Source organism: Panthera onca, chromosome D4 (genome assembly GCF_046562875.1).
Source record: "Panthera onca isolate mPanOnc1 chromosome D4, mPanOnc1 haplotype 2, whole genome shotgun sequence".
NCBI lineage: Eukaryota > Metazoa > Chordata > Mammalia > Carnivora > Felidae > Panthera > Panthera onca.
The window spans coordinates 74,258,343-74,280,025 of NC_138351.1; the positions used below are offsets into that span (position 1 = coordinate 74,258,343).

A 21,683-nucleotide genomic window follows, 5' to 3' on the forward strand; every position below is an offset into this window, starting at 1 on the left:
GCCCCTCCTTCTGCCTTTTTAAAATGAAAATTGTAGCACAGACATTTCCCCCATCACTAAATTCTCTCTGAGCCTTTCTTTTGAGGTGATTGCACACTATTCTATTCTCTGGCCATACCATCTGTCTTTAACTGGTTCTCTACTTGGATATTCTTCCGTTTACTTCCTTTGCTATTGTAAACAACTCTGTGATGAAAGTCCTTGCCTGTGACCTGCCCCTCGGATTATTTTCCGTGGAAGAGATCTTTAGAGGTGAAATGACAGGGTCATGGGTCATAAACATTTTAAAGACTCTTTATATATATTGACAAATTGCTTTCTAGAAAGATTGTGTTAGTTGGTCCTCTTCATCAGCAACATAGAGATGACATAGACCCAAGGGCTTCTTTTTCATTTTTGTTTTTGTTTTTTTGGAGAGGGAGAGAGAGAGAGAGAGAGTGAGAGCAGGGGAGTGGTAGAGGGAGATACAATCTCAAGCAGGCTCCAGGCTCAGCACGGACCCCAATGCGGGCTCGATCCCATGACCGTGGGATCATGACCTGAGCTGAAATCAAGAATCGGATGCCCAACTGACTGAACCACCCAGGCGCCCCAACCCTCCCACCCCAAGGGCCTCATTTCTGACCATGCCTTCCTTCTCTGGTCTCCCTGGCATCCCATTCCGGAACTGTCACTGTCCAGTGGACGTTAGAACTCACACTTTGTCAGGATGCACCACATCACTGGCAGGTGACCTACCTCTCCCCAGATGACTCCTGCCTTTTCTTTTCGTTTTTTCTCTTTCTCAGGATGGAACCACCAAGGTCTTGGCATCCACAGGGATTCTTTTTCACTTTCATTTTAAGATCTTTGTTAAAAAATTTAAAATTCGTTTTCAAAACATTATAACAACTTTTAAATTGTAAAGTATACAAGCCAACGCGTGAACCAGTATAGTAACGAATAATTGCAAAGCAGGTGTCCACGAAGGGACAGCTACAGGCCGTTGCTGCCACTGCAGAGGCTGCACATGTCTCTTCCTCATCGTAGTGCCTGACTCCACACTAGTCATTTCCTGGCTTTCCCTTCCTTTTACCATCTACGTGTACTTTCCCAGGTCACATGTTTTGTTTGGCCTCTTCTGGGGCCTTGCTTCTTCTGCCTCACGTTCCTTGTGAGATCCATCCAGGTTGTTGTGTATAGATGACATTTGTCCCATTATCTTTCTTCCATCACCTTGCTTGGTTCAGGTAACCCGGAAGCCACGTTATAAATATACATTCACAGAGAATAAGTCCTGCTGGGTAATCCAGATCTTAGGGAGCTTTCTCTGGGCTGGGCAAAGGGCTCCTCAGTGGGTATGAGGCAGGATGCTGGGGTGGGTAGGAATTCTGGGTGGGAATTGGTCCCTGGGGACTGACGGCTGCAAAGGAGTCCGTTAACTCAAGCAGGGACTGGCCTGGCTCTGAAGGGACTTAAGTGACCAAATCTGGCATGAGGCTCTCAGGAAGGTGTCCTGAGAGCCTGGGCCTGGCAGCAGGGACTTTCCCATGAGGCCTGAACAGGACAGATGGAGGAGAGTGGGGCCTGGCAGGGCCCTGGAGCCCAGTGTAGTCAGGGAGCTGGGGGAAGGATTGCGAGGGCTTAAACATGTGGTCGGACTTCCTGCCACAGTGTGGCTCTTACAGTGAGGCTTGGTGGGGAGGGTGGCAGCACCAGTTCCGCTCAGGACAAGAGCATCTGTCTTTCTGTTTCCACCTGTGTGTGAGGGGGCGTCTGGGCTCCCAGGGTGGGGGGAGGCTGGAGGTTTCTCGTTGTCAGTTGAGAGGGTTCTCTGTGGCTGGCTCTGGCAAGCTGCCTCTCCCCACACCCCATCTCCGTTGGACTTCTCTGAACTGCCCACATTGTTTTCAGCCTTTAGATCTCTGTAACCCTGCCCGGACACTCCTGTTGTCTGAGGAGCTGCTGCTGTACGAGGGGAGGAACAAGGCTGTCGAGGTAAGCCTCACACACGTGTTTCCCTGGTGGGGTTTCACCGGCATCCTCCAGGCCCCTAACTTTTCTCTTCCTGGTGGTCTTAGAATTGTACAGTCTCAGGATAGAAAAATCCTGAAGTCTTCCACCCTCCTCCCCTTCCATCCCCCTCCTTACCGAATGGCTGCCCAGCTTTTGCTTGTACATCTCCAGCGATGGGGAACTCACTACCTCTCAAAGCTGTCTGGTTCATCTTTGATGGTTAGAAAGTTTTCCAGCCCCTCAAGACATCCCATTGTTTATGCCAACTTCCCCCAAGGAGCAGGAGAGATGGCAGTTCACCCCAGCTGTGATGAATGACTTTGTAGGTAAGAAGATTAGAGCTGTTAGCCAAAGAGGATTTTTGAAGGAACATCACTTACTCAGGTTTTCTGGGTCCGTACTGACCCAAATCCCAAATCCTCTGGGCTCCAGCTCTGCCAGCCGAGGCCTGGGTGTGGAGATCATGCCATTCTTCCTGGGAGCCGGCCTCTGCTTGTCTCTAACTGGGGGAATCTCCCTCCCCGACACAATCCCCAGAGCCGGCTCAGTCCTGTGAAGTCTGTGTGGCACAGAAGTTGGAGCCCTGGAATCTGACTGGACTACCTGGGGCTTGCTGTTCATCAGGCCGGCAGTGGGGCTTGGCTGAGCTGAGTGACAGCTTGGGGTGGTAGAATGATCAGGAAACTTGGAGGAGGCAGGAAGCATATAGCCAGCTCCTGTTCTGCTGCTGGCTGGCTCGTGACTTCTCCATCCTCCCTCCGTGCCCTCATCTGAACAGTGAGGGTGTGTGTATTAGAGGCAGCTGTGGTTGGCTGGTCTCTAAGGGCCCGTTCAACCTCAGCATTCTGGCATTCTGGGACATTATGTGTAATTGTGGCTAAGCAGGAGGCTGCCTGTGTGTGTGTGTGTGTGTGTGTGTGTGTGTGTGTGTGTGTGTATGTGTTCAACAAGAGGACCAGAACTCATATGTTCCAAATGAGCGTTTTCTTTTTCACGGGAACTCCCTGGGGAGACTGCATGCTTATTTCTCCCACACGGGCTTTGAGCTTCCTCATGGGGACCTTTCTTAGGAACCTTTGCATATCTTCTGAATTGTGTGTGAGAGAGTAAAACTTCGTCTTGGTGAGGGGGGATTTGAGTTTTAGGAACAAGAAGTCACTTGGAACTGTGCTTGGTGAGTAAGTGTGGTGGAGCTAAGTCAGGTGGCCAACGGTCCGAAAGTGAGGTGTGGCTGTAAATCCACAAGACCCAGAGGAAGGCAGAAATGACAGTCATCCTGAAATACACACGTATGTCTGGATTTGCTCTCTTGTTTGTCCTCTTGCCATTAGGTGCTCAAACACCGAGCACTTACTGTGTATTCTCACTGTGCACGCATTTTACATAGTAGATCTTTTTTTTTTTTTTTTTTTTCAACATTTTTTATTTATTTTTGGGACAGAGAGAGACAGAGCATGAACGGGGGAGGGGCAGAGAGAGAGGGAGACACAGAATCGGAAACAGGCTCCAGGCTCCGAGCCATCAGCCCAGAGCCTGACGCGGGGCTCGAACTCACGGACCGCGAGATCGTGACCTGGCTGAAGTCGGCCGCTCAACCGACTGCGCCACCCAGGCGCCCCCTACATAGTAGATCTTAAATTAGCTCTTGCAGTATCCTCTTGAGAGGCGCAGTTGTCCCCATTCTACAGATGAGGAAGCTGAGGCTCTAGGGAGATTAACTGGAACTCAAGGGTCTCTGCTCTCTGGCTCAGCAGCACTTTCATGATCCCATGCTGCCTCCAGCACGTTTGTTTAAAAACAGACTGGCAAGCACATGGTTGGAGCCACAGTCTGATTATAGTCACAGTTTGTCCAGAAAATCTTTGTCTACTGAATCTTCGGTACCTTAGAGCTCAGAGATCCCTTTTGAAGATTGAAAGAAGCGATACAAAGACAAGTAAAATAAATATATGTCTTTTTCATGAAATATGCTAGGAAGCAAATACATGGATCTTGGTATCTTGAGGTCAAAAGTCTAAACCAATTCAAGAGGGGCTTGGATAAGTTTGTAGAATTGCAGCGTTGATTGGGCCCTCAGGAGTTGTCCGTTCTGATGGCTTCCCTGTAACTTTCCAGCTGATGGCTTTCCAGCCAGTTTTGGATCTGTAGAGGCAGCCTCTCCAGGCATGGGTTATGTTCCTGGAAAGTGCTAGATTGTAGAGAGTTCTCCCTTGCCCTCACGTTTATTCCTGGCATGTTCCTCCTTGTTCTTCCCATCTCTTCTCCAAGCGTCCTCCTGTGTGCTAACGTCTGTGAGCTGATGCAGTATCGCACTGAGCTGCCCCCCATCATACCTCCTCCCAGAAGTCACACACTTGATTAATGGGCCCTGAGATCAAATCAGCCTTCTGGAGTAGCCTCGCTTACACATTCAAACAAGAGCTGTTGAGCATCTACTGTGTAGTCAGGCCCCGTGCTAGAGGTCACAGGGGCACAGGATTGACACACCCTCACTTTATGCACTGACTCACTGAGTTTACCATTAACTAAGGCACTGAGGTCTTTTCGGCAAACCCTGCCTTTAGGCAAGATCTCCAGAGAAAACTTGATTAGGGCTGCTTGGGAGAAGTGACCCTCCAAGTCGCAAGGATTTCCTAACCAAGCAATCTCTCAACCCTTGACCCTTTGGGAAAACAGATGTGCCCTTGGAACCTGTGTGGGGAAGACGCCTGGCAGCCCCCCTGGCCTTTTGTGGAAGGCAGTGGGGTAATTGGGCCGTGGAGATGGGCATCACTCCACCGTGGGTTCTGTTGGAGGAAGGCCAGCACGGTGCTGGTGACCTGGGAGAGAGGCCCACCTGCCCTCCCCTGGCACGCTTGCCCCTCTGCCCTGCCTCCTGCTGTGTGCCAGCTCTGTCCTTTCCCTGACCCGACCTTTGGGGAAATTCTTCATTCATGCCTTAATCACTTCCTGTCTAGACCACATTCTCAGCTCTGGGAATCAGGGCCAGAGTAGTGGCCTGGAGCTTTCTCACCTTCCCTGTGGTTCTTCTCCCATTGCCGTCCACCCAGCTCTCTCAGAGCCTGGGACATTTTTTGACTTATTAGGTTTCTGACAGCCCACCTCCTCCGACCCTTCCCCGACCAGCTTCCCCATGGGTCTGGAGGTGACTGCCAGGTTTCTTTGTAGTGGGAAAGCCTCTAGGTTTGCTCAGAGAATCAGCCCCTCAGATCCTTCTCAGCTCTTAGATCATCTTCTTCCCCTCCCTTGACTTCAGTTTTGGTCTCCTTTGCTTTTCTGTTTTGGTCTCTGTTTGGATTCTTTCACATTCAGGGGCAGGACAGCTGTAGGCATATTGCTACCTCTCCGTATAGTGAAAGCTTTGGGGTCAGCTAGACCTCGGCAATGGCCCTAGCTGTGTGGCCTTGGACAGGTCACTTAACCTCTCTGAGCTGCAGGGTCCTCATCTATAAATAAAGGCAGTCATGTTATTTACAAGTGAAAACGCACTGAGCAGAAAGAAAGAACTGAACAGATGGGAGCTTCTTTTGGGCTGTGGTGGGTCAGGACTATGGTCTGGAAGGGGGCTGGAAAGAGTCACTTCCAGGATCCCTCCCAGCCCAGGGTTCCTGAGCTCTTGTATTTGGTCCCCATTGGAGAAGCTGGAGCCACTGGGAGCCTCCTGTTCAAGGACACCCCTATTGTCTCTGTGACCCAGATGCCTTCAAATGTCTGTTTGCACTGTGCTCAAGGAGCCAAGAGGTCCTTTGAAAAATATTTATATATTTTTAATGTTTATTTATTTTTGAGACAGAGGGAGACAGAGCACGAGTGGGGGAGGGGCATAGAGAGAGGGAGACACAGAATCTGAAACAGCTCCGGGCTCTGAGCTGTCAGCACAGAGCCCGACACAGGGCTCGAACTCACAGACTGTGAGATCATGACCTGAGCCAAAGTCGGATGCCCAACCGACTGAGCCACCCAGGCGCCCCTATATATTTTTAAATCTCGAAAGTAATAGACTCTCTTGCAATACAGTGCAAATTAAACAGAAATGTATGGAATTCTACTCCCCAGAGTGAAGAGTGTGGTGGTGAGTATTATAGACAAAAGTACAAATTGACAGTCCAAGATTGGACTAAACTGGAGGCATTCTTGCACGTTGCACTATTTGACTTACATAGTGCAGGGTGGGCACTCTGCCCATGCAATTTCTGCCCGGACAGCTTTCCTTTATTCTTTTCACAGTTGCATACAATTCTACCATGGGAAGGGGGGAATAATTTATTTCATCCACCCTCTCTTGATGGGCATCTGTGTTCTTTACTTTCTTATTACAAAGATGCTGCTGAGAACATCCTTCTGGTTTCACATTAATATATCCTCGTAAGTATTTCTGTAGGAGAGGGCATCAGAAGTGGAGCTGTTAGGTCTGTTAACAGTCTGATAGCTAAATGTCAACATGTTGACTGTTTAAACTCCAGCAACCGTCCAGTACACGCTGGCTGTGGCCTTCGGGGATGCATGCGAAGCCCTCTGGCCGACTCTGCTTACCCCACGAGAAGTGACGTGTCAGGTTTTGACACCTCCAAGGGAAGTTCACATAACTAATAATATTTTGGCCTCTTCGGAGAATGTAAAATTGGATCTTTATTGCTTTTAACTAAAGGCCACTGCAGGATTTACGAAACAGAGAGCAGTGTAATCTTCAGTGGCATTTGGGGATCAAGTGGGTTTTTTTTAGCATGAAACTATGCTGAGCATGCCTGTTGGTTTACCTATAATGTCTAAAAATAGCTTCCTCCTTTATTTTTGGAGCAGCTAGTGCATAAAAAAGAGATAAAAGTTCCATACATGTCTGTACTGGCGCGTAAGTAACTGGCTTTTTCTTGAACCGATTATGCATTAATGCAGTTAAAATTATCCGCGAGGAATGTGACAGCAAGGACTCACATTGCATGATGCTTCGATTCACAGTCTACACAGGGCTCGTGAAAGAAGCCTGTGAGGGACCTGGGCAGGGGCTGTCCCGTGTCTATATGGATGACAAAACCGAAGCTGAGGGTTCAGGGACCCTAACCAAGTTTCCACGGCTCCTGAGTCGGGAAGGAGCCTCAGGACTTCTGATTCCAAGTGCAGTGTGCTCTTTCAGCCAGACGTTTAGAGGAGAATCCGAGCAAATGTGCAAACATCCCTCAGCTCACGGGTGGCTCCAAGCCAGCAGTGAGCCAGTGGCACTGGGCTGGAGATTCCAGGGGCGGCTAGGCAGAAAGATGGCCTGGGGGGTGGGGGGGTGTTGGGCTGTGGAGACACCTGCAGGGGCCATCTGCCACCAAAGGTGAGGGTCTTGTGTTACGCTGTTTTCCCCACTATAAGGAGTGGGGGTGTAGAACACCGTAGAGAGAAGGGGAAGTCTGATTGCGGATCAGGTGTCTGCCTTTGGCCGACGCCACACTGAGAGTCTGATCTAGTCTACTTCTGCCCGAGATGACAAGGACCCCTTGCCCAGACATCCTGGGGAGGCTGTGGCTCCTGGCCTCTGGGACAGCAGAACAGCCGCTTGTGTTTGCTCCTTCACGATGCAGGTGACGCTATTTGCCTACTCGGATCTGCTGCTCTTCACCAAGGAAGATGAGCCGGGCCGCTGCAACGTCCTGAGGAACCCCCTCTACCTCCAGAGTGTGAAGCTGCAGGAAGGTAGGTGTGGACCCGAGATGCCCCGGACTCCCTCCCACTTGCCCCGAGCCCCACTACTCTGGGTGGCACGGATGCCCAGCTCGGATCCGTGCCTCCGACAGTGGGGCTGCCAGCCAGCCATGGGGCATCTGAGCATGTGTAGTCGAGTCAGGCCCTGCCCCCGGGCCGCCAGGCTCTCTGACACCTGCCTTCCATTCTAGGCTGTACCATACCCCCGGAGCTTTGCTGGGAGGTTTCTGTCCCGGGCACGTTTCAGGGAGGCCGTGGAGTGGAGTGGGAAGAGCTTTGGACTCAGACAGACCTGTGTTTAAACCTGGGCCCTGCCCCTCACCACCTGTGACCTTGGGCAAGTTTTACTCAACTTCTTTGAGCCTGTTGCCTCACATGCAAGTGGGGCCACCATTAGGTTGCTGTGAAGATTAAGTTAGGTCAGGGGCGTCTGGGTGGCTCAGTGGATTAAGCATCCGACTTCGGCTCAGGTCACGATCTCATGGTTTGTGGGTTTGAGCCCCACGTCGGGCTCTGTGCTGACAGCTCAGAGCCTGGAGCCTGCTTCAGATTCCGTGTCTCCCTCTCGCTGCCCCTCCCCTGCTCATGCACATGCGCTCTCTCTTTCTCTCTCTCTCAAAAATAAATAAAACTTAAAAAAAAAGATTACATTAGGTCATATGCAGAATGCCCGGCCCACGCCAGGTGCCCAGGCCGTGCTAGCTGCCGCCCCCACTCCCCACACAGAACCCCGATGGGCGTGCCCCACTCCGTCTCCACCCAGCTGCGTCGCCCAGGCCAGAGCCCCAGGAGCAGAGAGCGCGTGGGAGCATGACGCGAACGTCTCCCGCAAACTTTCCACTCGGAGGAAGAGGGGAAGGGGAAGCCAGCTGGGAGTATCTGTTGAGCGATTTGGTTTGGCGCCTGAAGTCTCTGCCGAAAGGGGCTCGATTTCCTCTCGCAGATTATGAAAACAACAACAGACCTGTTTGAGTATGGGCAACAGGGGCAGGGAGGAAAATATTACCCAGCGAAAGAATTCTGTTTTGACGGGTTTTGCTCCAGGAAAACTTCCTGCCCGTTTGCAGACCTGTCCTGTGTTCCTGTGTGTTCGGCGCCCCCACTGTTCTTCCTCCTTAGAAACCCAGGGGGTGTGAGAACCTCCACTCGGGCTGCCCCGCTCAGGAAGTTGCTCACAACTTCTCCTTCTCTGTCTCGAGCTTTCTGCTGCCCACTGCCCAGGGCAGTCCCTGAGGGGGGACAATAAGCAAGTCGCCTCTCCCGGGGCAGCCCTTCCCTTGGGGCGGCTGGGCCTGACCAAGGAGGTGAGGAGCGACCCTCTGAGCAAGTTCTGCTGGGACCCTGGCTCCCCGGTGCCCACGGGAGGGGGCAGGTGAGAGCTACAGTGGACTCCGCCCTTGGCTTCCCTGCCCCTCCCCATTTCCCTCATACCCAGCTTCCCCCCCCTGAACACCGTTCTCCCTGCCACCCCGCTGCGCTCAGACTCACACAGGCACTCGCTGGGCAGTCCCTTTCTCTGTGGGCTCAGACCATCAGGGCCCAGTCAGGGGTGGGCTGCTCGGTAATATGGGCTGACTGGTTGTAAGAACTGAGCCTTCACTCAGTTGTGCTCATCCTGCTCCTCGCTCGGGTCTGGGCCCCTGCGTCTGTCTGCTCAGCTTCCTGAAGGAGGGAGGGGAAAGAAGAGGGGCTCAAACTGGCTGTGCTTTGGGTCAGGGGTGGGTGGGAGAGAGAAGGGGGCAGTGGAAGAGCCGAGGGTAGTAGCTGGGTGTTTGGAGTCTGGGCTCGGCTTTGCTGCTAACGTGCTTCAGTTGGCCCTTTGCCTCTTCTGGGCTCCGGCGTCTCTGTGAAAGAAGGGTTGGGCCAGCCCTTTATGTTCTTCCCCAGCCCTGACATCCCCACACGGACCCTGAGGTTGCCGTGAGATGCTGGACGGTGCCCATATGTCCTACCTCCACCCTTGGGTGGGTCGCCTCGGCTGGGAATTGGTGGGATCTTCCCCTCCTGGAGCCCTCAGACCAGGGTGAGCCCCATCTTCCACAGGGTGGCAGCTGGTCAGAGTGGGTGGGGTGGGGCCTGAGGTGCCGCAGAGAAACCTTCCAGATGCTGAGCTCATGTGAACAGCAGCCTTGTGCAGGCATGGCTTCCTGGAGCTGGAGACCACATCCTCTCCCTGAAAACGGTGGGCTGAAGGTGGCCAAGGCCAGGACTCCTCAGGAGAGATGACTGCGGTCATCAGAGCCTATCGGGTTGGCCTGGGTGTGGGGCATGTGCACGTGTGTGCCTGTCCTGGGCTTGTGGGGCAGATGGTTTGGTGCAGACACGTTGTCTCACCCTTCTGCAGCAGGTGCCAGCCAGCTAACAGCAAATGCGGCTCTCTGGGGACATGGCTCAGTGACACTGAGCACCCGGGTGCACATTCCATCGTTTACATTTCTCTCCAGGCATTGGTGGACTCCCCTGCCTCCTCCCCTGCCCCCTCCCCTGCCCCCATGCCCCGGAGACAGGCTGTGGGTCCTGGGGTTTGCAGAAGTTCAGTGTCCCCTTCTCCTGCAGTCGGAGTTGGAGCTGTGGGACCCGGGGTCCTGGCGCCTGACTCCCTGCCCATCTCCCTGGCGCCCAAAGAGACCTGCTGCTGTAGCAAGTGCCTGAGTGAGGCCCTTAAGAGATCCATTTAGGACCTCAGCTGGAGATTCTGGTGGCAGAATGGTTTCTGATTCATGTTGCTTGTGCCTCGCAGGTGTGTCCCTTTCAAGTCAACATGTGTGGCAAGTTCACTTGGGGGCAAAGATGGTAACAAGGAGCACACTGGCCTTTCCTGCAGGCTGGGGCTGGCGAGGGCTTTTCCTGGGGGCGGGGGAGAATCTATCCCACCCAGGGACCAATGACTCCCGTGTGTGACTTGCCTGAATGGAGCTTAGCTCTGCTGGCCAAGCATCCTCCCAGGGTCTAGCACAAGGCACAGACATTGTGGGTGCCCAGTGAATGGTTATTAGGTGAACAAATGCATGAATGACTAGAAGGAGACTAGAAGTGCTGCCCAGCTTGGGGGCTGGGGACACACTTCTCCTCCAGGGCTCCCAGCTGGTGGTGGCCACTTAAACCTGCCCTCCTCCTGCCCAGCATCCCCCAAGCTTCAGCAGGTCCGAACGGCAGTGTAATGGGAACAGGCGGAGAGCTGGCGCTAACAATTGGGACATCTCCGGTCATCCGGGGCCCATTGTGGCCTCTTCCTGTCTCTGCCGCCCACTGGCTTTGCTGGTCTTTGTGTTTCTGCCTTCCAGGCAGCCAGCATCCCACCCACTGGGTGTCTTCCTGGCCTGCTCTGGTCTTTCAGGATGGCCTGGAAATGTCCAGCTGATTCTTGGGCTCTCCATCTACCCCGGGGGGCCAGGAGCCCAGTCTTGGGAACTCAGCTGCGTAGGTCCCAGCTGCTGGACTGCCTTGGGGTTAAATTTAGTCAGTTGACAATTGCCGAGCACATCCTCAGAGCTCACCTCAGTGCTGGCTGCCAGGGCGACGACAGGGGAAGAGATGCACCCCCATCTCTGGGGTGGCACCAGTGTGGGGAGCAGAAGTGTGATGCGGTGGTCAGAACATAGGCTTCGGAGGCAGCAGTCCTGGGTTCAAATCTCAGCTCTGCCCCTTACTTGCTGCATGCCTGGACATGTTGTTTTCTCTCCCTGGGTCTCAGTTTCTGCAACTGGAAAATGGAAACAACATGCCTCCAGGCTTGTCACACAGGGTGGAGAGGGCTTGGAGAATGGCTGAGTCTGGGATCTCAGACCAGGCTTGAGAGGGCTCTGGAAACATGACAGAGGGGTCAGACCTGGGTGGGGAAGCCATCTGTGCGCTTCTGGGACCCTTTCTGCATGGCCCACGATCCTCGGGGGCGGGGTGGGGGAAGCAGGGTTCACCCAGGAGCCGATGACTTCTTGTGGAATTTCCAAATGGTAAAGGCAGTTGGAACGTTGGGTGGAAAACCCACCTGTGTGCCTCTGTGTCCCTTGTCCTTTACACTCACCCCGTTTCCACACTCTGGAGAGCCCAGAGCCCAGTCTGATGTTGCAGAAGGGTTTCTGATGGCCGAGTTTGCTCTCCTGGGTCCTCCAGCTCGCGGCCTGCTTTTCTGCAGCGGAGGCTCCTTCCTGGCACCCTGGGCTCCCGAGTCTTGTTGTCCCTTTATGAGGCTGTGAAACATGCTGAGCACTGACCCCATTCCGTCCTTCTCTCAGAGCGCTGCTAGCACAAGGCCGTGATGTGCAGTGGATTTCAGTGAAGGTTTGGGGTAATGTAGGAGGGTGGTGGTAGGGCGTGTCACAGCACAGGAAAAGTTGTCAAGCAATCATCAACCACCCCCTAGCCATTAGGGGTATGTAGTAGGCTGAGTTTCCCCCAACCTCGGCCTACTGTCTCCCTGAGTCTCCCATTTCCTTGGCTTTCCCCTCCCTTCTAGAGCCTTCTTTCCTCTCACTGCCAGCATCCAAAACCCAAATTTCTGTTATTTTCTTACATAGAGCTTTTTGTTTCCCCCTTGGCACTCAGATCTGCTTCCGGAAAGTCAAGGAGACATCCAAGTATGTTTTCTTAAACAAAAGAAACCACCTTCCCTTGTCTCCATCCTCAACAAGGCAAGGAGTTGGCAGAAGCTTTCAAATGGGAGGTTTCTTTTAAGTTTATTTATTTTGAGAGAGACAGAGACAGCATGAGTGGAGGAGGGGCAGAGAGAGAGAAAGAATCGCAAGCAGGCTCCACACTGTCAGCCCAGAGCCTGATGCGGGGCTCCAACTCATGAAACCATGAGATCTTGACCTGAGCCAAAACCAAGAGTCTGACACTTAGCCCAACTGAACCACCCAGGTGCCCCTCCTGGGTTCTGAAACATGATGGGGCCCTTTAGGTGGGGCCCTCTCTCTCCCAACCCTCTTTTATTTATTTTTTATTAAATGCTTATTTATTTTGAGAGAAAGAGAATGAATCCCAAGCAGAGCTTGGGGCTTTGATGTAGGGCTCAAACACATGAACCTACAAACTGTGAGATCGTGACCTGAGCTGAAACCAAGAGTTTCAGTAGAGGCTTAACCCACTGAGCTGCCCGGTACCCCTCTAAACCCTCCTTTAAATGTGGAGAAGTAGAAGGATTTCTTCTAAGTCCAGAGTGAACCCCCTACTTACTTACGGACTTTTTTTTTTTTTTTTTTTAAGTAGGCTCCACGCCCAACGTGGGGCTTGAACTCATGACTCTTGAGACTAAGAGTTGCACGCTCTACTGATTGAGCGAGCCAGGCGCCTCACTTATGAACTATTTTTATCTGGCTCTTGCTGGCACCCCTGGCCCTAGGGATAGTTTTGCCCAGGGAACCACCCATGTACGTGCTTCCGGAGGGGACCGGCCTTCACCCACACAAGGGCCTTTTCTTAGGAATTGGCTTGACTGACTGTCTCTGTTACCTTGTCACCTTAACTTTGCAGCACGTTTTGGTTCACTGGGCAATTTCTTTGATTCAAATATGTGTTGAGCCTCAGTTTCCTCACATGAATCATGGGTGACAATCACCCCTGCCCCGGAGGGGTGTTTACAAGGGTTGGGCTTATACACGGACAGCGTTTGGCACCGTGGGTGGTGCATGGCACCGTACGTGTGTGTTGTTACACGTGTTGTACTGTTCCTTCTCTCAAAATGACAACCTGCCCAGTGAGGCCAATTGCTTGACATTCAGGAAATCAACCATGCCGGGCCTGTGCCCAGAAGAATGCCCTGATGGGGAGTAATGCCAGGGTCCGGGGAGCAGCCCACAACGGTCAGGGAGGGGCAGGCCTTCTTCACACTTGCTATACCTCGAACCACACCGTGTGCTTCTGTACCTACATGCCTTTGTTCATGCTGTTCCCACCTCCCAGAGTGTCCTTTCTTCCCATCTTGCATTCGAGTTCAAGAGGATCCTCCTCCAAGAAGCCGTCCCCAACAGGCTAGGGGCCTCTCTTGATCTTTGCATTTCAGAAGCACCCTGACTAAATACATCTGTAGGTGCTCTTCCTCCACTCTTCTGCTGCAGGAGCAGAGAGCCTGATGGTCCTTCCCAGCCGCCTCCCAGGTGGAGAGGTGGAGGATGGTTGAATCTGGGATTTGAGATTAGGACTCCAGGAAAACACCAGGGGGCTGGGCCTGGGCTGGGAAACCATCTATGGGTGACAGCCAGCCCATGATTGGGGAGCTCACTGCACAGCCCACACATTCCTAGGTCCATCCAGCAAATGTGTGGCTCCTTGTTGAATTTCAAAATGGTGAAGGCAGTTGGGAGCATTTGAAGGAAAACCCAAATGTGTGCTGCCTCCGTGTCTCTCATCACAGGGAGCGGGGAAAGACGGAGGCCTCCTAAGGAGGACGACGGGTCCCCGCATGTGGCTGTTTGATGCCCAGAGGGTGCTCCTGGCTGCCTCTCATGAGGGTGGGACCTCAGCATTCCTTGAGTGAGGCCCACTTGTGGACAGAGGCCTCACTGCTGTGCCTCAGTCTGCTTGGCCATTAAGTGGGCTTTCCTCCAGAGATTCCCCTGTCCCCTGTGCTTGCCTCTTTCCTCCTCTTTTTCCAGGAAGTACTGCATACAGGCTTCTGGGCAAGGCAGCTGGCATTACTGGAGCAAGCTGCTTAGACCCTGCAGCCAACTCTAATGCAAGTCTTACTTTTTGTTTCCCCCAAGGTTCTTCAGAAGACCTGAAATTCTGTGTGCTGTATCTAGCAGAGGTGAGTCCTTGCCCCTGGATCAGAGGAGAGAGCTCCGTGGGCCTGGTGCTAGTGAGACGACATTGGTCTGGGTCTAGTCCAGGGTTCTGGTGCCAGGCTCCACATCATCTTGTACAGTGGTCCTGGTCAGGTTTCTCCCCCTGTAGAATGGGGACAGCAGTCCCTACCTCAGTGCCTCTCACCTCTGCGTGGAAGAGCAGTGGGCACAGAAGTGCCTAGAGGGGACAGAAGGACATTGTGATCCCCTGCTCAGGAACCTCTGGTCACCAGTACCTGCGGGGTTCCCAGAGAAGGTGTGGCCTGACAGCTGTGCATCACCTTATTTACCTAGTTGGTAGCCCTCCTTCTGGAGATTTCCCCAATTCTTGTGCCTACCTCTTTCTTCCTCTCTTTCCCGGAAGTACCACCCATGACCCCTCCTACAGAATCTTGTCAGTGTTTTAAAAGGCCTGAAGGTAATTGCATCTTTACCTGGGCCAGATAATGCAGTCTAAAGAAAATATTAAGTGTCCGTGTTTGGGGCTGGAATAATGTGGTTGGTATTCTTGGTTATTTCAGTCTGCTCAGAAGCTCATACGAGCAGTGCTATCCCTTTGCTGAACAAAATCAGGCAAACGACTTACTGCTTTGGAAGACAAAAATATCTTCAGACCAGGGGTTTAATCACAGAAGTCCATGGCTGTGAAAAAGTTGAGAGCCACTGAGCCATACGATGACTTAAATTTTCTGCAAATTTTCTGTTCCCGACCTTGGGTGTCTGCTAATATGAGCAGGGGCAGTATCTGTTCCAAGCAAGGATTCATTAGACCCATTTCTGTCCTCTGCTTCTGCTTGAGTCGGTCCCACCTCACGGTCTGGGGAACGGGCCAGTCTTATGGGACAAGATGCTGGGGTAGGGCATGGTCTACGCTGGCCAAGAGGAGTACACCCTTTTGGGAAGGAATGTGTATGTGGCTTGTGATTGAAAAATCATTCCTTTGTTTCCTGGCTATGAAAAGAGGTGCAGGCCTTCAAGAGTGTCCCCTTGGGTGAACAGATGACTGGGGGAGATGACAGAGTTGATCAGTTAGCTTCAGGGGAGAGCAGAGAGTTCCAAAGGGCAGTGGACATTGTTGGAGCTGAGCTGGGGACCTCGGTTGCCTACAGTGGCAACCTGAGGGCCAGAAAGGCATTAGATGTCCTCCCCTGGGTTGGCACATCTCCACCAGGCACGGGAAGTATCTGGCAAAGGCAGAAAACAGCCTAGGAGCTGTGGACCAGGCTGGGAAATGCCAGAGCCCTGGCCCCTCAGCCTCACCCCTCTGGATTCCAGTTCTCTCTGGTAGGGGCTGAAATCAAGCTCTGGGTTCTTTAATGCCAAGAGAGCTTCCTGCCAGTCTGGTTTGTTTTCGTAGAGAAAAGCACTTCTGCTTATTGGCTTCCAGGGAGTTGTGACCTCCTAGCTCTCCAAAGCTGATGAAAGGATATTGATCCAGGGGCCTTTTATTTCAGTAAAGCGCCAGGAGTTCTGACCCAGAGGGGCTGGGAGATTGGAGCTCACAGGCATCCAGAAGCCTCTCTTTTCTCATAACAGGGCTGCTGCTTGTGAGGCATGTCTATAACAGGAAGACAAGATGCCTGCTTGCTCTGTAGCCCCAAACAGGCTCCACATGGTGGTCTTGGGTCCCCATGGGGAACCCCAAACTCACATCTTAATTGGAACTTCTGACAAGCGATTTATCTTCATTGTCTAACATGCATGGGGCACCCAAAAAGAAACCAGGGCAAGGGAGTCAGGATTTGGAGAGATTTTCCCACTTCATTAGAAAATCCCACTTGCCTGGGTGGCAGCATGCTGGGTTTTCCCAGCAGTAGGTCCCCGGTGGGATTGTCCTACGTAGTCCTTGGTCCTGGAGTCGCTATTCTCCCGGACAGGTATCCTTCAATCCCTGCAAATCCATGGGACAGATGTGGCCTCCCTACTGGCTTCAGAACACCGGGGGCATTGGGTCAAAGGGCATGTTGGTCAAGGACCAGTCTCTTCAAATCTGATCCTGCCTCTATTAATCGAAGAGCCTATGCTTTGGGGTTAGGAAGACCTAGACTTGAATCTTGGCTCTGCCATTTCCTAACTGAATGATCCGGGCAAGTCACATAGTCCTCTCTGAAGAAAGGCTGATGGGGCCTACCTGGCAGGGTTGTTGTAATGATTAAATGAGATTCAATAAGATACCCTGTCCAAGGCACTTAGCACAGAGCCTGGCACACAGTGAGTACTCCATAAATGGTAGTTATTATTATTGTCATCTTCATAACAGGGGGAGAGCTTTTCATATTCATTTATTCTCCATTGGAGACATCACCAATGATTTATTGACCTTTTAAAAAGTAAGCTAAGAGGGATATCTCATGTTGCTTGTAATGTGCATTTAGAGTTATACAAATGTGGTAAGGTTGCAGGCTCTGGAGGAGGCAGAAGACAGAATTTGAATCTCCTTTCCGGAGGTCTCCTGCAGCATCTGACTTAACCTCTCCGAGCCTTAGTGTTCCCATCTGGAAAATGGTAACAGCTGTGCCTTTCCTTCCTACCTGTGTCATAAGGTTATTAGAATTAAATGGGAGGACTTTTGTCAAAGCAAATGAACAAATAGTAGCAGAAGAGGTTTTAGTTCATACAAAGATTATATTAATTCAGGAACAAGGAGGTAAGGCAAGATGTTGATTTTTTTTGATGATTTTTTTTAATGTTGGGGTGCCTGGGTGGTTCAGCCGGTTGAGCGTCTGACTTCAGCTCAGGTCATGATTTCGCAGCTCACAAGTTTGAGCCCCGTAATGTTTATTTATTTTTGAGAGAGAGAGAGAGAGCAAGGGAGGGGCAGGGAGAGAGGGACACAGAATCCAAAGCAGACTGCAGGCTCTGAGCTGTCAGCACAGAGCCCAACGTGGGGCTCGAACTCGTGAGCTGTGAGATCATGATCTGAGCCAAAGTCGGAGGCTTAACTGACAGAGCCACCCAGGTGCCCCAAGATGAGGGTTTTAAAGAGTCCAGGAGGACCTGGGTTTCTGGTTGGATTTGAGGATCCTCATGTTTGAATGCAGTTGTCCGGGCCCAGTGCTGTGCCATCAGGAGGTCCTGCCTCTGAGTGAGTCATGTGAGGATGCCTTCAGGGCTGTTTACAGCCTTGACCATGGGTCCTGGTATTAGAGGGCACAGTGTGCAAGAGCATCGAAAGCAATGAGGTAGATCACATGGGGGATTAAGAGAGACTGTTCATATGCAGGCCGCCAGGCAGGCAATGAGGTCCCTGATATGGACGGATTTCCACAGCTGGGAATTTAGCTTCCCTGGAGGGAGCTGGTTCTGTGCTCTCTCTCTCATCCAGACCTTGAAAGGAACCTTGGGAGGAAAGGCCTTCCCAAAATGTTTGCCCATCTAAGACAGCCAACCCCTGGCCCCAGGCTAGGCCTGGCTTTAGGTCTTCCGTGCCTCAGAAGGCTTCTGGATTCTCTAGCATTATGGGGCTTTCAGCTTCAGGCTCTCAGAGCCAGACACCCAGCTTCCCTGAGCTCTACTGTTGGGACAGGTCATATGGTCACCATCCCAGGTAGAGAAACAGGACTTTCTAAAAGGAGATTATCCACAGGGGAGGGGAGAGGAAGTGGTTCTTGTGGATGTCAGGAAAATGGAGAGAGTCACAGCTTCTACCTTGCAAGTTGTTGGAAGAAGGACCAAGCCCCCACTGGTGAAGTGCTTCGCACTGTGCGAAGCATGGCGTGTGACGGGGATGTCTCAAGCTTAGGATGCTGGTAGCTCTGTCACTGTGAGGGGAGGCTTTCCTGCACTTTTGTGGGAAGGGACCGCCATCCTGGAGCTTAGGGCAGAGCAGGGTTATACAAAAAGCTACCAGTGAGCTCTGCAGCTGCTGTGAGACTCGTTGGCCGATAGAGCTCTTCTGAAAGCTTTGCAGGCTGGCTGCCTCTGGGCTCAGTCTGCAAGGGGGAGCATTTCTGCCAGCCTCCTAGCTGGGGATGGAGCTCTCAACAGGTGGTTCTCCAAGGCTTTGGGTCTTTGTTCTGCTGCTCACTGGCCGTAAGACCTCCCGAAGGCCTTAGCCACCCCGAGCCTTTGTTTTTCCCTTCCTTGAATTGGGAGTAACCGTCCAAGCCCTCTCTACCTCTTCATGGAATTGTCAAGATCAAAATGAGAGCATGGATGGGGAAAGTGCTCTTTAAAATTGATGATGAGGTAAAACGAATTGTTATTTAGGCAGAATTCCAGGTTCAGAACAGAAACCGAGGAGGAAGTTTGGCTCGGGGAGATGAAGGGATTTGCTGAAGCCCAAACAGCTAGGTAGAGGCAGGGCCAGCTTTGTGGAGATGCAGCGTTTCCAAGCTGGAAAGGACCATGGTCCCTGCCTCGCCGCTCACCCAACAGGGGAGCCTCACGAGACAGGTCGGCTCCCGCCCCCAGCTGGCTTCCGTGCGGGGAATCTTGGGGTCTTTCTTTGCTGGGCGTGTCCTTCCCCTGCAGTGGGTTGGGGGTTCTGAGAAGTGGAAGGAATCTGTTGTTAAGTGGTAGGATTGCCTCACCGCATCCTCCCGGTTCCCCGAAGCCGAGGGGCGGCACTTTGTTCCCTTTCTCCTCTGATGCCTTTAGGAAGATCAGCTTCTGAGCACTTTGGGGCAGGAGAGGCAGGGCTGGCTCCCCCAGGAACACTTAGCACAGGAGCCGGCCCCGCCCTGAAGGGTGACATCCCTGAGGGTTGGGTGGGGTAGCAGAACAGAGAAGAACCCCCAGCGCTATTAGATGATGCTGGTAGCCACCCCAGCTCAGAGCCCTTGCATGTGCTGTTCCTTCTCTCTGGAACGATTTCTCCCGAGCACTTGCCTTGCTGGCCCTTCGGAGAGGCCTTCTCTGACCACCAGGCTCAAATAGGATCTCTCCCTTTTGGCCTTTTCACAACTGATAATGTTATTTAATTGTTTATTGGCTTATTATCTCTGCCACAACCTGAGGGCCAAAGCTCGTTCTCTCTTATTTGTTTCTTCACCCCCAGGACCTAGTATAGTCCCTGAAAATTAGCAGGTGCTCAACAAATATTTATTAGATAAATGAAGTACGGGTAATAACAATAGTAGCTGCTGTTTGTTGAGGTCTCCGACCGCTCTCATTACTTACCCGCTCACTATCTCTGAGAGGGAGGGATGTTACCACTCCCATTCTATAGACTTTCCTGGGGCAGACAGCCAGGAAGTGGCAAAGCTGGGATTCAACCAGGTCTGTCCAACTGCAAAACGGGGGAGGACCGCCTAGAAACACTGTTGTTTTCCTCTGTTCCAAGCCATCCAGCTCCTGCTCTTAGCTCCCTGTCTGAGCTCATATAATCGCAGCGCTGTGGGGTTATAATCAAATTCCAGTGGAGTCAGAAAGAGCCTGCCGTCCTCGGACCAGCATGTCCTAGAGTGGATGATGGCCCTGGGCTTGCTGGACCGCCCCACGTGCTGACTCCCCAGGGGCCGACTCCCTGGGTCTTAGCAGCGCCCTGGCGCTGGTGCCAAGGCTGGCCCGGGTTTGACCTCATCCCGGAAGTGCCTCCAGGAGCCAGAGCTCACCGAGGCCGTTACTTGCCAAGTTCTGCGCCGGGCCAAGGTGGAAAAGGCCCTCCCGGAAGGACTTTCTGGTCTAGTTGGGGAGACGAGCCTGCACTTAACAAGGTCAGATAGCAAAGCGAGATGTAAACGACAGCAGTGCCGGTGCCCAAGTCTGTTGGCGTGCTGCAGAGCTGAGTCGTCATCGATCACACCCAGCTCATGTGTCAGGCGCTGGTGGGGCTGTAGGAGGCCACATGACCGTGCCTGCAAAGACTTTCTAAAGGGACCCGAGTTTCTGTTTGCATTCTGTTGGTGTGTCTGTCCAACTGCCCATCTGATCTCGGCCTTGTGATCAGAGAGTGTGCTGAGGTGGGAGGAGGGGAGGTTCTGCGAGCTGGAGGAGGGGTCCTGGCTCCACAGAGCATCAGAGGGCTGGAGACCTTGGCCCTCTGGGTTCCCCACGTGCTCCCCCAGCTGCTGCCTTGTGCTGCCTGTCCCCGGGGGTGACCTCACCATTGCTGCCCTGTGGCTCTCCACAGGCCTCCACTGTGTTGGGAACCAGCGCCTCCCACCCTTCCCCCAACCCGCGGGCACACCGCTCGCTCGCCAGCTGGCCCCCAAACCGGCTTCCTTGCTCCTCTGGCTGCCTCGATGTCACTGGGGATTGGTGTGCATTTGTGGCTTTTAGCGGGCATTCCCCTCCCTGCTTCAGCCTCGCCCTCTGGGGCCCGGGGATGGGCTTGGGCCTGGGAGCCCCCTGAACCAGGGAGCAGCCCTGACCATCCTTTTCTCTATTTTCCCTGACGTCAGAAGGCAGAGTGCTTATTCACTTTGGAAGCGCACTCACAGGAGCAGAAGAAGCGAGTGTGCTGGTGCCTGTCGGAGAACATCGCTAAGCAGCAACAGCTGGCGGCCTCGCCCCCGGAGAGCAAGGTAAGGGCCTTGCCAGTGGCCACAGCCCTGGCTGCCCGGCTTCCCCTCCGCCAGCCTGGACCCTCAAGCCTCCGAATTGAGCTTGGGACCAGCTCCAGCTTAGGACTTGGATCTGAGCAACAAGCTGTTGGCAAGGAGGCCCGTGCTTGAAGGTCTCTCCCCTTTGGCGTTTCACTGGGTCTGTTGAGTGGATTTCGATTTCACTGGGTCTGTTGAGTGGGTTTCACACTGCTCAGGTAGAGTGACAGAGCCTAATGGAGCATGGCCATCACCTCTCAGCTCTGTCCGATTGTTTGCCTGTGGCAAGGTCTAATTTGGATTGGCCTGCGACTGCTGCCTGGCATGTGGCCCCCCTTTGCTATTGGATAGGTCGTGCCCAGGGGCAGCAAGCTGGTGCTTAACACTGGCCAAGGGGAGGCATTGCTGGGAGGAGATGTCTGCGACAGAAACTGTTCTAATTCGATGCAGGCCACAGCCAAGTGGAACCGAGTGGAGTTTGCTGGGGACTGGGGGCCGGCCAGCTGGAGCATCACGGAAGGTCAGAGCCTCCCAGCTGAGGCTGACCTGGGATAGGCACCCGTCAGCTGGTCCCGTGCCCCTATTAGAGGGGATGGGACGGGACCCGGACCATAGCTGTCCCCTTTGTCAGCCGGATGCCAGCCACAAGGCACGGTTGTATTTCCCATTTGAGGCCCACGGGTGGCTTCTCTTAGGTGGAAGTGTTGGAAATTTGGGGATTTGGTTTAGCTGGCTG

General features: G+C 53.0%; 1 protein-coding gene across 6 annotated transcripts in view; it reads left to right on the top strand.

Annotated features, from left to right (window-relative positions):
• The window catches only part of RGS3 (regulator of G protein signaling 3), a 140,074-nt gene that overhangs the window by 63,470 nt on the left and 54,921 nt on the right, over nucleotides 1–21,683 (top strand). For 5 of the 6 annotated variants that reach the window (XM_060608921.3, XM_060608924.3, XM_060608922.3 and 2 more), the window contains 4 exons: nucleotides 1,894–1,977; nucleotides 7,560–7,671; nucleotides 14,382–14,425; nucleotides 20,807–20,929. In XM_060608921.3, coding sequence (XP_060464904.2) covers nucleotides 1,894–1,977; nucleotides 7,560–7,671; nucleotides 14,382–14,425; nucleotides 20,807–20,929 — 363 coding nt within the window. Of the gene's footprint in view, nucleotides 1–1,893; nucleotides 1,978–7,559; nucleotides 7,672–8,944; nucleotides 9,053–14,381; nucleotides 14,426–20,806; nucleotides 20,930–21,683 lie in introns of those variants that run through there. The other variant, XM_060608925.3, reaches the window with a different exon arrangement.